General features: G+C 43.7%; 1 protein-coding gene across 1 annotated transcript in view; it reads right to left on the reverse strand.

Moving 5' to 3' along the window:
• Positions 1 to 226: 226 nt before the first annotated feature.
• The window catches only part of DUSP3 (dual specificity phosphatase 3), a 29,773-nt gene continuing 15,853 nt past the window's right edge, over positions 227 to 14,146 (reverse strand). Inside the window, exons 2-3 of the mRNA XM_063300866.1 lie at positions 8,574 to 8,800; positions 227 to 4,193 (exon numbers count right to left, since the gene is read on the reverse strand). Of these exons, the coding sequence (XP_063156936.1) occupies positions 3,985 to 4,193; positions 8,574 to 8,800 (436 nt within the window). The 3' untranslated portion in view covers positions 227 to 3,984. The remainder of the gene's footprint in view (positions 4,194 to 8,573; positions 8,801 to 14,146) is intronic.

A 14,146-nucleotide genomic window follows, 5' to 3' on the forward strand; every position in this document is an offset into this window, starting at 1 on the left:
CTCGCTGCCCAGCTGAGAGCTACACATCAAGACAAAAGCAGGCAGTGGCCCGGAGGCTACATGTGGCTCGTGGGCTGTTCCAGTGTAATCTAAGGAGTAATTTTCTAAGCAGCACTATCTCCAGAGTTGAAAATTACACCCACCTACTGCAGAATAAAGGCAAACACTTCCACCTCCCTTCCAAAGTTCCCCTGAGCAGTCCAGCAAATTCCACACATGGCAGGCATTGAATGCCACAGAGTCGGTTTTATTGAACATTTGTGGACTCTCTCCCCTCTAACAAATGACAAATATCGCAACACACTTAAGAGAAAACACAGATGCTTCGGACAGGTTATCCCCTTTCCTTTCATTGTTGAACATCTCCTGGCTGTTTGACCCCTTTTTCTCAGCATAGCAGTCATTAAGTTCTTAGCCAGTTTGTCGTAACAGCAACACAGGGCTTCAAGAGCAGACAAAGAGCACACCATCCCTACCTCCAGATCCTCACACACAGAGCATCTAAGCCGTGGGCTCTCACAATAAATGTATTTCCATGTTATTTCTTTGGGGGGAAAATGGGTTTGAGCTTGCATCCTTATTCACAGTAAGTCCCATTTTAATTACAGGACTTTGATTGGAATATGGTAATACCTCCACCTTCCCCAATTTTGCATCCTCCACTGGGTTGAGTCACGGCTTTCATCATCCTCTGCACAAACAGGAATAATGACAGTTGCAGGTATAGAGGATTGCAGGTTTCACTGTTTAGTCAAGAAGTTTGTAAGCAATTTTTTAAAGCAACAGTGAGCTACTGTTTCCTCCTTAGGAACAGCAAAGCTGCCCTATGCCCAACTGACACTACTAATCCAGCCAGCCCAGTACCATCCGCCTAAGCAGGCTGTGGCTCTTCCTGATCGCTGCTCAACAGACTATTTCCTCTTTTTATCAGGAGATGCCAGGGTTTGAGTGGATCAGAGACTTTTGCATGCATGCAAAGCGTGTGCTCCACCACTAACTTAAGGCTGTAACTCTGGGCTGGAAGGGGCAGACTTGGCATCCTCACAGACAAGAGAGGATGGCAAGAAACAAGGCAGTGGAAGCAGGTAAGGGGTTGGCAGTGGTTCATTTCTGGTTCCAGAGCTCAGAGTGCCTGGAAACTTGTGCCAGAAGCTCTGATTTCTAATGATACAACCCAAAAATTTCCAATGATATAACCCAAAAGTTTTTACAACTCAAAGTTCTGTAGAGTTTTTTTTTTAAAAGCTATCTACATTATTGGGTTTGCCATTTTTAGAATATTTCTCTGTGAACCCAAGAGAGCAGTCTAAATATGTGCTTTGATCAGCAACCGCACCAATATGGCTGCTAAGAAGTGCGGGTACCAACACATGATTGGGGGTGAAATGCATGGGAGAGAAAGGCAGGGCAAGCATTCTATTGATTCAATAGCTCACCTTTTCTCCAAGGAATATAAGGCAGTGTAATTTTTCCTGCCCCATATTTAATGTTCACAACAATAAGGGAAGTTGGTTTTGCTGAGAGATAGGGAGCAGCCCAGCATCATCCAGAGATTGAACTTCAAGGCTGAATGGAGATTTGAACTTGGGCCCCCTTGACATCATCACTTGGCCAGAAGCCGCTGCAGATGGGGTGGAAATGAGAGGTAGAACAGGAAGCAGAATTATATCCATGTATCTCCCTCACACCTCAAAAAATAAAAATGAAACGATACAGTGTCTTTGTATTCCATGCAGTGGAATACAATAAAATAAAAACGTATAGCAGCCTATCTCAGTCTGTTGCTGGAATATAATTTCATAATCTCCAGCCAATGATCTTTTTAAGAGGGATAAAAAGAAGACCATTTTGGAAAGCGCAGTCAGAAAAATCTATTCTGAAAAATTTCAGTAGTGCTACCATGTAGAAAATAAGATGGGGGGGTGGGAGAGATCTCAAACGTAACCACATAGAATTCTATACAACATAGCTCTCACACAAGGCTATGAATATCTGTGTTGCCAGAATAAATTAAATCATGTGATCAGCTTATTTAGGCTAATTTGTTCCACTTAGCAAATCCAGCATTTCAAAAACTACTATTACTATTGGCAAAGACCTCGGGCCAAGAGGAAGCAGGTTGCTAATATCCCTCATTGAAGCTCAACAGGAAACCAGCCATTTCTATCATCACTGCAGCCTAGCAGCGCCAAAATCGTACCAACAGTATTGGAACCAGAGGTACGTCCTGGTGATTTTGTAGACACACAGAGGGAAAAAGAACAGAACAGGGAAAAAAAGGGGGGGGGGGAGAGTGGGGAGAATTTGCTTCTAACACCAGAAGCTGTAAACCTACCTATGTCAACAATATATACAAAATATTACTACATTAACAGCTTGTTCTTAGATGGCTTTTTCATTGCGTGTGTGTGTGTGTGTGTCTCAGTATTTTACATCCACATTTATATCAAATACAGCTATACAGAAAGATTACATGGTGACAAGAAATTGTGCTTCTTTTTACTAAGTGTTAATTCTCCCATCTCGTGATGATCCAAGGGGCCTACTTCAACTAGCATAAGCAAAAGAGGTATGTGGTGCCGGTGGTGGTGTGTGTGGCGTACACACAAACGCTCCCACGCATACATTTGACAGCCAGATGTGCCTCTTTGCAGAAATGCTTGACCCTGATCCTGGCTCAATTTATTGCTTATGACCTATTCTAGATAGAAGCCTGGTTCCAGAGAATGGGAGCGCCCAGCATCACCACTAAGAGGCAACCATATAGCTCTCTTCAAATAGCTGAAAGGTATGACACAGAAAAAGGATCAGCATGTTCTCTGTGGCTCTAGAACAGTGTTTCCCAACCTTGGCCACTTGAAGATGTGTGGACTTCAACTCCCAGAATTCCCCTGCCAGCAATGCTGGCAGGGGAATTCTGGGAGTTGAAGTCCACACATCTTCAAGTGGCCGAGAAAATCTTCTCTAGAAAGTAGGAATTGAAGGAATGGGTAGAAGGGCCAAGCAAGAAGATTGCAGCAAAACATTAGCACAAACTTTTCTAGCAGCTAAGAACTGCTGGATGGTGGACTTAACTTGCCTCAGAAGGAAATGGGATTTCCTTTGCTGAAGGTATTAAGCAGCCTGGAGAGCCACAGTTGCAGAGATTCTTCCTGCACAGAATCTGCGTGCATGTGGGTGCACTTGCACATTTATGTGCAGACTAGATGACCTCAACAGTCTGTTCATTTTTAAATTCTACCATTCTTAAAATTGTGAAATAGATTGGAGCTGAATGTCAAAGCCTGGTTCAACAAGGTAGGGCTTCCTCCTCTAAAACCTTCCCGGGACTCAGCAGAGGAGAAATGAATCCAGCACTGCTCTGCCACCTGAAGTCTACAGTTTTAGAAGGCGGGTTATCTATATAAACCTTCTGGGGAAATCACAAAGAACCCCGATGCTCCCTGCACATGAATCACATGGACTACAGCCCAGCCCCCTCAAGCCCACACCTTCAACCTAGGCTGCCACCCATGTAAAGGACAGCCCTTACCTCTATGCGTGTGAAGAAGAAGGAAGTCCTCCATTAGATCTACAAGGGGGCTGGGGGAAGGAACAGCTGGCTAAGCAAATGAGGACAAGAGCAAAATCAGATCCTGTGAAACTTAAGACACATACAGTCATGGTACAAAATGCTTAGAAACCAAGCCCTTCAGCTTTCCTCCCCTCTTTCTCACACATAAAAACTCTATTCAACAGATTCCAAAAGAAAGACATGTGAGCTGGTGCCTGGCTGGACAAGGTGGGGGTCCACGTTAAGGGGGCCACAATACTGCAGTAACTCTCTGGTACCTACTCGAAACCGCCAGGCCCACCCAGCCTTTGGGGAAGCAACTGGAGCTTTCTCCTGCCTCGCTTGGGCAGCCTGGCGGCCGGAGCCCTCAACCCAAAGCAACTAGTAGTGTTTTGGCGAGGAGTGCAGAAAGGCCAAGGGCTAGGCAGTGGCTATGCCTTCTTCAGCTTGCCCTCCTTCACCAGCCTCTCGTTGAGCTGGCACAGCTGCCTCAAGAAGCCATCGTTGGGGCCGATCTCCCGTTTCTGCCGGACGGTGCTGACAGCGCTTTTGACATCCATGTTCTGCCGGAGCATGAGGTAAGCGATGACGAGGGTGGGTGAGCGGCTGTAGCCTTCGCGGCAGTGGACGAACACTCGACCTAGTTGGCAGAAGGAGGAGGAGGAGGAGGAGGAGGAGGAGGAGGAGGAGGAGGAGAAGGAGGAGAAGGAGAAGGAGGAGGAGGAGGAGGAGGAGGAGGAGGAGAAGGAGAAGGAGAAGGAGAAGGAGAAGGAGAAGGAGGAGGAGGAGGAGGAGGAGGAGGAGGAGGAGGAGGAGGAGAAGGAGAAGGAGAAGGAGAAGGAGAAGAAGAAGAAGAAGAAGAAGAAGAAGAAGAAGAAGAAGAAGAAGAAGAAGAAGAAGAAGAAGGAGAAAACAGCTAAGTGGGGGCACAACATTATGCAAAAGACAATCTGGGCCTCATAATAGGAATATGCACACAATAGAAACTTCAGGGTAAAGATGTGGGTGTCCGTGGTAAGGTTGGAAAAGAAAAGCAAATGCGATAGGAGAGGACTTTAAGAGGAGAAGCAGTAAAAGAGAGGAATATACCATTCTCTCTTGCCTGCTATTTCTCCACTCTAAAGTGCTATCTCTATAGGGATCCAAATACAGGTAGTCCTCGACTTATGACCATCCATTTAAAGATCATCTGAAGTTAAGACAGCACTGGGAAAAGTGACTTGCAGCGTCCCTGTGGTCACATGATCAAAATTCAGGCACTTGGCAAATGGCTCGCACTTACGACGGTCGCAGCATTCTGAGGTCATGTGATCGCTATTTGCAACCTTCCCAGACAGCTTCCGACAAGCAAAGTCAATGGGAGAAGCCGGATTTGCTTAATGCCCATGGTGATTTGCTAATCGACCATGCTGATTCACGTAACAACCACAGCAAAAAAGGTCATAAAATTGGGCATGACTCACTTAACAACCACCTTGCTTAGCAATGGAAGTTCCAGTCCCAATTGTGGTCATAATTTGAGGACTATCTGTACACTTTTACCTGTTCTCAACAACCTTCCCTGACCTAGGCACCCTTCAGATGGGTAGACTTCAACTCCCATAACTCCCCAGGCAGCATGAAGAGGGATGAGAACTTTAGGCATTGAGGTCAACATATCTATAGAATACTCAAATTGGAGAAGATTGGTTCAAAGCAGATACAAAATTCTAACAGCCAATATGGATGTACATGTTCTTAATACAGTTCTTAACACATACATATTTAGGCTTTGCTGAGAAATAGGAGAACCAGAAAGCAAAACTCAGATCTGACACAGAAACCACCACCATACCCCACACTTGCAAAGTTTCAAGTTTTGCTGGACTGCCAAGTATGGCTCCCTTCCAAACACTAAAGTTGCTATTCCCTATAAGAAAAAAGTAAAAATCTTGACCAGGGTACTATCTTCCAGATGTGTGGGATCCTAGTTACCAACATATCCATCCAGCATGGACAACAGCCTGCTAGCTGAGGATGATGGGAATTGTGGGCAAACACAAAATGTGTTCTGACACTGTGAGAAAGGGCAGTCCTTTATTTGTCCAGACAGTCCGCCCAGATTCCCTTTTTAACAAAAAGAAATCTCAAAAGGGGGAGGGGAAGGGGGACGGGAGTCAGAAAGAAAATAAATATGAACCATTCTCAGAGGGAAGAGAAAGAAGCAATGAGTGTATAGCACATGAATCAGAAATAAAACATGTTGGGGTGGAAGAGAGAAAAGAGAATCCCCCCCTTTACTACCTTCCCTCACAGTCTGCTTTGAACTCATAGCAATTTTGCTTGCCTTTCCAGGTTATTGGAAATCATTTGACCACCCTACATCTCAAAATCCCATTTGGTTGCCATCTCTTGTTTTTGCTTTAATTCTCAGATTAAAGCACTACAAATTCCCAAAGGAGCAGGGAGAGAACTTCCATTTCATGCAAGGATGCACTTCCAGCTACCAAATTCCCCTCTCTGCATCTAAGCTGATGAGGGAAAGGCCCCTTGGAATTTTCTGAGTCAGTTCCCTTTGGTGCTTTTACTTCCTGGAAGAAACTCTGTTCTCTCCTAACCCTGCTGATATAAAAGAGAAAATGGGAAAATGCCATTTTGCTCCTTTCGGCTCCCCCACAGCAATAACTAGAGGCATACGCCTGGCACAACCAGCCGATTCCTCTCATTCCTACAAGCCTTCTTTCTCTCCTGGCTCTCCAGTTCAAAACATAGGAATTCTACAAGGTGTTGAATACCATCAAGTCTAGCTATCCTTCTAACACAGAACTCTGCCCAGAGAGAAACAGCTGTCATTTCTCCTACCATTTCTCTTCCTGTATCACCACCATTATGCTTTCAGCCCAACTTTTCCCCAATTTTTCAGTCTGACAACAACCCTTTCATGTAGATGGAACACTTTAACGACAAAGTGGAGGTCTGAATTGTGTATGTCAGTGTGTGCAGGTACGAGTAAGCATATATGCAATGGACTGAGAGTGGTGAACAGATTGTGTGGTATGTGTGTAAGCATGCGTGCTTTGGTCCCAACACACCACTACTGTGCAGGCAACCAGATTTACCCAAAGAAATCCACCCAAGGCATTCCCTTGCTTCATTTACCATGGCAGGGGCCCTCACATTTTTGGATAGAAGACACATTTGAGATTTTGAGAGTATGATGTAGGCCTAATAACTGCCTCAGGGAGCTGGGTCTTGCTCATTCTCCAAACAGCTGATGCGGTACCTTGGCTAGTCAGAGAATAAGAGTCAGGTGGGTTTGGTATGAGATTCACAGGGGCACTGCAGCCATAGGCACCAGGCAAGGTGATCAGCACTGCCCTATTATTCAGGTGTTAGCAGTGTGGTACAGTGTTCACAGCTGCCCACACAACTACAACATCCTCCAAGAGCATCTGCGGAACACCAGTATTTTTTAGATTTAAACAAATGGCCAAAAACATCTTGCCAATCTTGCGAGTTTTCATGGTCTCATTCAAAATCTTCAGGCAAGAGTGCCAAAGTCTTGGAAGAGTTCAGGAGTGAAATTTGCTAAATTTTGGCCATTTAAAAAATACACATTTTTACATGCCCATACCTTCATGAGCCATCTTAAGATGGAGCATGAAAATGTTACTCCCCCATCAGATCCCACCAAAGACTGCTGTGTTATCTGATCTCAGTGCAACCTTGGTTCAATTCCCGAAGTAGGAAAAAAATCCAGGTCAACCCCAACAGGTACAAGACAAGCCAAAGATTGCCATCAATCTTTCTCCATCCCTGTTTTCCCAGCTCCAAAATTCTACTGTGAAGAAATCCACAGCAGTTGCTTCAGAAGGAGAAAAGCCGTAAGAAGCTAAGGAGAAATGCAAAGCCTGACATTTACAGCATTTTCTTTCCTTTTGTCTTCCCTGTATAAAAGCACAGAACCCACAGCCAACTGCAAGTTATCATCAGCCGACAAAACTGCACTACTTCTGCAGGAATAACTGGACATAATTTACACATTTCTCACGTCACATCACCCCCACTTCTCTTGCCTCTTAAACTCTAACCTTTCAAAGGCTTCTCCCACCCTCTCCCCCAGCTCCCAAAAGACTGCAGAAGGTCAGTTAATCCAGGATGGGAGGACATTAAACAGTGGTAGGCAATGTTGTTCCCACAGGCACCATTATACTCCAAACATTTCTCCTACTGCACCACCAGGCCTTACTTTGACTTCTGGAAAATGGGTATTTTATGACCAGCCATGCCAATTGTGGTGACCATTTAACAAATAGGTACATCTCCAAAGGAGGCCATTTTGTTCTTCAATGTCGCTAAAATTCCAAATGTGTCCCTGAGCCAAAAAGGTTGCTGACTTCTAGATTAAGAGATCTCCCTATCTTCCATAACTCCACCCCTCCAGGCAAACCAAGCTATAGTGTAACACTTCCATAGAAAGGAAGCCTCTGTAATACGTGGTCAAAGAACTAACAAAGGAAAGCGGGGCCAAACTGCTTAAAGAATACAGTTCTAACAAACTGCTTACATGGTGTAGAAGAACAGGCAGGAGATACGCACACATATATGCGGCTTCAAACCAATCATTAAGTGGTAGCTCCTGAAGTATAGGTGACTTTTCCTGCCAGTTGAGAAGGAGAGCAGGGAGAGGAAGCACTTAGCTATTATCAATGCAGCCATTTCCTTCTTTCCAGGCAGACCCCCTACTTCCCATCTGCTGCCATGCAACCTCTCCAATGAGCTGGAGAGATTTAACTCTGGCAATACTTCTAAATACTAAGAAGCAATGAATGGGTACACCCATCGTGCAAAACTTCTCTTTGTGACAAAATCATACCTGGATATTTCATGCAACACCCTAAACCAAACCGAGACAGATGGTTTTATGGCCTACCTTGTTCTTTGAACCAGACCAAAGATAAGAAAGAAATATCCAAGGAACTAAGCAAGATAACAATCTGGTCATGCAACAAGGAAAGCCTTTTGGACTTAGATGTCTTACCATCTTTCTGTGCTAACGCCTTATCGATAAAATCAGCAGCTTCTTCAAAATAACGGCTGAGGTTGAACTCCTGGGTGTCGTTGGCCTTGATGCCATGGTAGGTGATACCAGTTCCTTCATAAAATTCAGCATTTGTATTCACATGCATGAAAGACTTGCCTTCTGCTGCATTGAGGACATGGGTGATACCCAGGCGTTGTAAGCGCATGACATTTTTGGCTATGAACCTGTAAGAACATTATGAACAAGAACATTTAGAGGGAAGAAATGATCCTGAATCTTCAGGGAAATGCAAGAGAAATTCCATTAACTCATTGCATTAATGGCTCTGAAATCTAGAAAAGAACAGATGGAATTGGCAACAAAATATTATAGTCTGCTCCTGTTCAGGATATTCCATTCTATGCCTGCTGCATCCCAATTTTCTTGCCAAGAGCCAGCATTTCCTAGCTATGAAGCACACTCATTCATGCCAAGGATATTGTTTTGGGGAAAATGAGTTCTTCTCCTTTATGGTTTTTGCAAAATATTTTTAAAATATTTTTTACAAACATCACAGCTACTCCAAGCCCAATGTTAAATAACAAACATCTGCTTCGATTTGTTTCCTCTATGGCATAAAAAAATAGTAATGAACATATTTTGATTCAGAAAAACAGAACTGTAGTGTTGTCCAGGGTTTTTCAAACTGTGTTCCACAGAACCCCAGGGTTCTGCAAGAATTCAGTGGGGTTCTGTGAGAGACTAAGGGCAAAACTAAAAATTCACTCAAATGCAGTTAATATTCTATTGCCAGAGCTTCACCTCTTGACCAGGGGTTCCAGGAATCTGTAATAGGTTCCACAGCTTTAAAAAGTTTGAAAATCCCTGGTGTAGGCTTGAAATACATTATTTAAAAATAAAAACAAAAATGTCTCGGAAACTCCCTGCCTGAACAATGCCAAAAATCCAGAAAATCCTCTCTACCAGGACCACCAGCAGTTTTAAGTGCAGCTCCTAGCTATAAAAAAAAAAGCTACCCATTCTTGCTACTGGAAGAAATCAACAGTAATGGGCAAGCAGTGTTAGGAAGAGAAGCTCGCATTGTTGACCTGGGGAACTATAGAGTTCCCATTAACTGCTGTCTTGCAATGCAATGCAAGACTTCACGCTTTGAGGGACTTGGACTTCAGGTCAAACTGCCTCCCTGGCTCTTAATTTGTTTTGCTTTTTAATTATGTATATGCTGTATTTTTAGTCTCCCTTCAGGCTTGGTAAGTGTATTTAAAAAGCAAATTATATTAGGATTTTGTACCACCACAATGTCTTGACATCAAAAAATGAGCTGAAATGAGGTGTTTTTCATAGCCACATTGTGTTTTTAAGCTTGCTCCTTCCCTCCCTCCTCCTACAGGACTTGGCAGAGGTCCCCACCACCACATGAAGAATATATTGCCCTCCCATGCTGGAAGGCTATTTAGACCCTGATAAATTGCTGAACTAAGGGTAGTATTTAAGTATTTTCCCCCTGTGAACAGCAAGGAGCATTTCTTCTTATTATGTAAACCCTTGCAAAATACTTAAGCTTTTCTACTTATTCTGTTTCTAAACACTGTTTTACTGAATTACAATAGTGTCCTTTGCACTGGCTCATAATCTAGCAGACCTGACCCAAAAGCAGAGGAAATGTAGGAGGAGAGCTGCATTAGTTTACGATAGCAAAAGAATCAGGAAGAGGCTGGTAGCACCTTTTCGAACTAACAAATTTTATTAAAAGACATAACCTTTCGGGAACTACAGCTTACTTCATCAGATGCATCTGATGAAGTGAGCTGTAGCTCACAAGCTCACAATACCTTTTAATAAAATTTGTTAGTTCGAAAAGGTGCTATCAGATTCTTCTTGATTAAAAGCAAAAAATATGGATCTAAAAGAGGAGAGCAAATGCTGGAGTAAAAGCTCATGGCAGGGCAGAAGTGGGCAACCTAAATTCCCAGAGCCAGCAGTAGCTCCCAGAAGCTTTGCATTTGGCCCTCAGAAATTTGTCACTAACTGTAATTTTAAATGTACAAGGCAAATAATTAAATACAGGGGGAACAACTGTATTAACCATTTAATGTTAATTCAATTGAAAAGTACACTAATTTTTTTTTTTAACCATTCAATTGTGTCTGATTCTCGGAGACTACCTGGATAAGTCCCTGCAGGTTTCTTGGCAAGGTTTTTCAGAAGTGGTTTGCCATCACCTCCTTCCTAGGGCTGAGAGGGAGTGACTGGCCCAAGGTCACCCAGCTGTCTTCGTGCCTAAGGCGGGACTAGAACTCATGTATTCCTGGTTTCTGGCTCAACACTTAAATATTCACATTTAATCTTGGTCATGGTTCCATTTGTATGGTGAAGCATGGCCCTGACATTTATAATTTATGTGTAACTTCAGTTTCTATAGCTGTCCACTCATACATGATTCTTGTTGTTTATTCATTTAGTCGCTTCCGACTCTTCATGACTTCATGGACCAGCCCACGCCAGAGCTTCCTGTCGGTCATCAACACCCCCAGCTCCCCCAGGGACGAGTCTGTCACCTCTAGAATATCATCCATCCACCTTGCCCTTGGTCGGCTCCTCTTCCTTTTGCCCTCCACTCTCCCTAGCATCAGCATCTTCTCCAGGGTGTCCTGTCTTCTCATTATGTGGCCAAAGTATTTCAGTTTTGCCTTTAATATCGTTCCCTCCAGTGAGCAGTCTGGCTTTATTTCCTGGAGGATGGACTGGTTTGATCTTCTTGCAGTCCAAGGCACTCTCAGAATTTTCCTCCAACACCACAGTTCAAAAGCATCGATCTTCCTTCTCTCAGCCTTCCCTATGGTCCAGCACTCGCAACCATATGTTACTACAGGGAACACCATTGCTTTAACAATGCGGACCTTTGTTGTCAATGTGATGTCTCTGCTCTTAACTATTTTATCAAGATTGGTCATTGCTCTTCTCCCAAGGATTAAGCGTCTTCTGATTTCCTGACTGCAGTCAGCATCTGCAGTAATCTTCGCACCTAGAAATACAAAGTCTGTCACTGCTTCTACATTTTCTCCCTCTTTCTGCCAGTTACCAATCAAGCTGGTTGCCATAATCTTGGTTTTTTTGAGGTTTAGCTGCAAACCAGCTTTTGCACTTTCTTCTTTCACCTTCATCATAAGGCTCCTCAGTTCCTCTTCGCTTTCAGCCATCAAAGTGGTATCATCTGCATATCTGAGATTCTTAATGTTTCTTCCAGCAATTTTAACTCCAGCCTTGGATTCCTCAAGCCCAGCATGTCGCATGATGTGTTCTGCGTACAAGTTGAATAGGTAGGGTGAGAGTATACAGCCCTGCCGTACTCCTTTCCCAATCTTAAACCAGTCAGTTGTTCCATGGTCTGTTCTTACTGTTGCTACTTGGTCGTTATACAGATTCTTCAGGAGGCATACAAGATGACTTGGTATCCCCATACCACTAAGAGCTTGCCACAATTTGTTATGGTCCACACAGTCAAAGGCTTTAGAATAGTCAATAAAACAGAAATAGATGTTTTTCTGAAACTCCCTGGCTTTTTCCATTATCCAGCGGATATTGGCAATTTGGTCTCTAGTTCCTCTGCCTTTTCTAAACCCAGCTTGGACATCTGGCAATTCTCGCTCCATGAATTGCTGAAGTCTACCTTGCAGGATCTTGAGCATTACCTTACTGCATGTGAAATGAGTGCCACTGTTCGATAGTCTGAACATTCTTTAGTGTTTCCCTTTTTTGGTATGGGGATATAAGTTGATTTTTTCCAGTCTGATGGCCATTCTTGTGGTTTCCAAATTTGCTGGCATATAGCATGCATTACCTTGACAGCATCATCTTGCAAGATTTTGAACAGTTCAGCTGGGATGCCGTCATCTCCTGCTGCCTTGTTATTAGCAATGCTTCTTAAGGCCCACTCAACCTCACTCTTCAGGATGTCTGGCTCTAGCTCACTGACCACACCGTCAAAGCTATCCCCGATATTGTTATCCTTCCTATACAGGTCTTCTGTATATTCTTGCCACCTTTTCTTGATCTCTTCTTCTTCTGTTAGGTCCTTGCCATCTTTGTTTTTGATCATACCCATTTTGGCCTGGAATTTACCTCCAATGTTTCTAATTTTCTGGAAGAGGTCTCTTGTCCTTCCTATTCGATTGTCTTCTTCCACTTCCGCGCATTGCTTGTTTAAAAATAATTCCTTATCTCTTCTGGCTAACCTCTGGAATTTTGCATTTAATTGGGCATATCTCCCCCTATCACTGTTGCCTTTTGCTTTCCTTCTTTCTTGGGCTACTTCTAGTGTCTCAGCAGACAGCCATTTTGCCTTCTTGGTTTTCTCTTTCTTTGGGATGTATTTTGTTGCCGCCTCCTGAACAATGTTGCGAACTTCTGTCCATAGTTCTTCTGGGACCCTATCTACTAAGTCCAGTCCCTGAAATCTATTCTTCACCTCCACTGCATATTCCTTGGGAATATTAGTGAGCTCATATCTAGCTGATCTGTGGGTCTTCCCTAATCTCTTAGTCTGATCCTAAATTGTGCAATAAGAAGTTCGTGATCTCAACTACAGTCAGCTCCAGGTCTTGTTTTACCGACTGTATAGATGTCCGCCACCTTTGGCTGCAAAGGATGTAGTCAATCTGATTTCGGTGTTGTCCATCTGGTGAAGTCCATGTATAAAGCCGTCTCTTAGGTTGTTGGAAGAGAGTGTTTGTTATGCAGAGTGAGTTGTCTTGGCAAAATTCTATCAGCCTATGTCCTGCTTCGTTTTGGTCTCCCAGGCCATGCTTACCTGTAATTCCAGGTGTCATTTGACTGCCCACCTTAGCATTCCAGTCTCCTGTGATGAAAATAACATCTCTTTTAGGCGTGTTGTCCAGTAGGTGCTGCAGATACTCATAGAACTGCTCTACTGTAATGGTTGCCTACTCCCAAATACTCAGTCTCACAAGCTCGGGCTTAAAGATAACTGATTTATTAAAGGAATAGTATGCAAATACAGAGAAAGCTGAGAATGAGCAAAAGCGCGCCAAATACAAACTTAAAAGCCTTGCCTGTAAGCAAGTTCCGCCCCATCCCTCGTCAGGGCGCTCCCCCTCCCAGGTGCTAGAAGCCGTTAGACGCCCCTGGGAAAGTAACCTTGAGCAGGAGCGCAAACCCAAACATACATTCCAAGCCCTCAAAACAACGGAGGGTGAAGGAATGGAAAAATCCCGGGTGAAGGAACACGGAACAGAAGAGGACATGTGAAACGTTACAATGTTAACAATACATTGAAATGAGAACATGACATCTACTTCAGCTTCTTCAGCATCTGTGTTGGGGCGTATATTTGGATCACTGTGGTGTTAGATGGCTTGCCCTGAATTCAAACTGAGATCATTCTATCGGTTTTTGGATTGTATCCAAGCACTGCTTTAGCCACTTTACTATTAATTATGAAGGCTACTCCATTTCTTCTGTGGTCCTCTTGACCACAGTAGTAGATCTGGTGGTCATTTGATGTGAAGTGGCCCATTCCAGTCCATTTCAGTTCACTGACGCCCAAAATG

The sequence above is a fragment of the Candoia aspera genome, chromosome 4 (assembly GCF_035149785.1).
Source record: "Candoia aspera isolate rCanAsp1 chromosome 4, rCanAsp1.hap2, whole genome shotgun sequence".
Lineage (NCBI taxonomy): Eukaryota > Metazoa > Chordata > Lepidosauria > Squamata > Boidae > Candoia > Candoia aspera.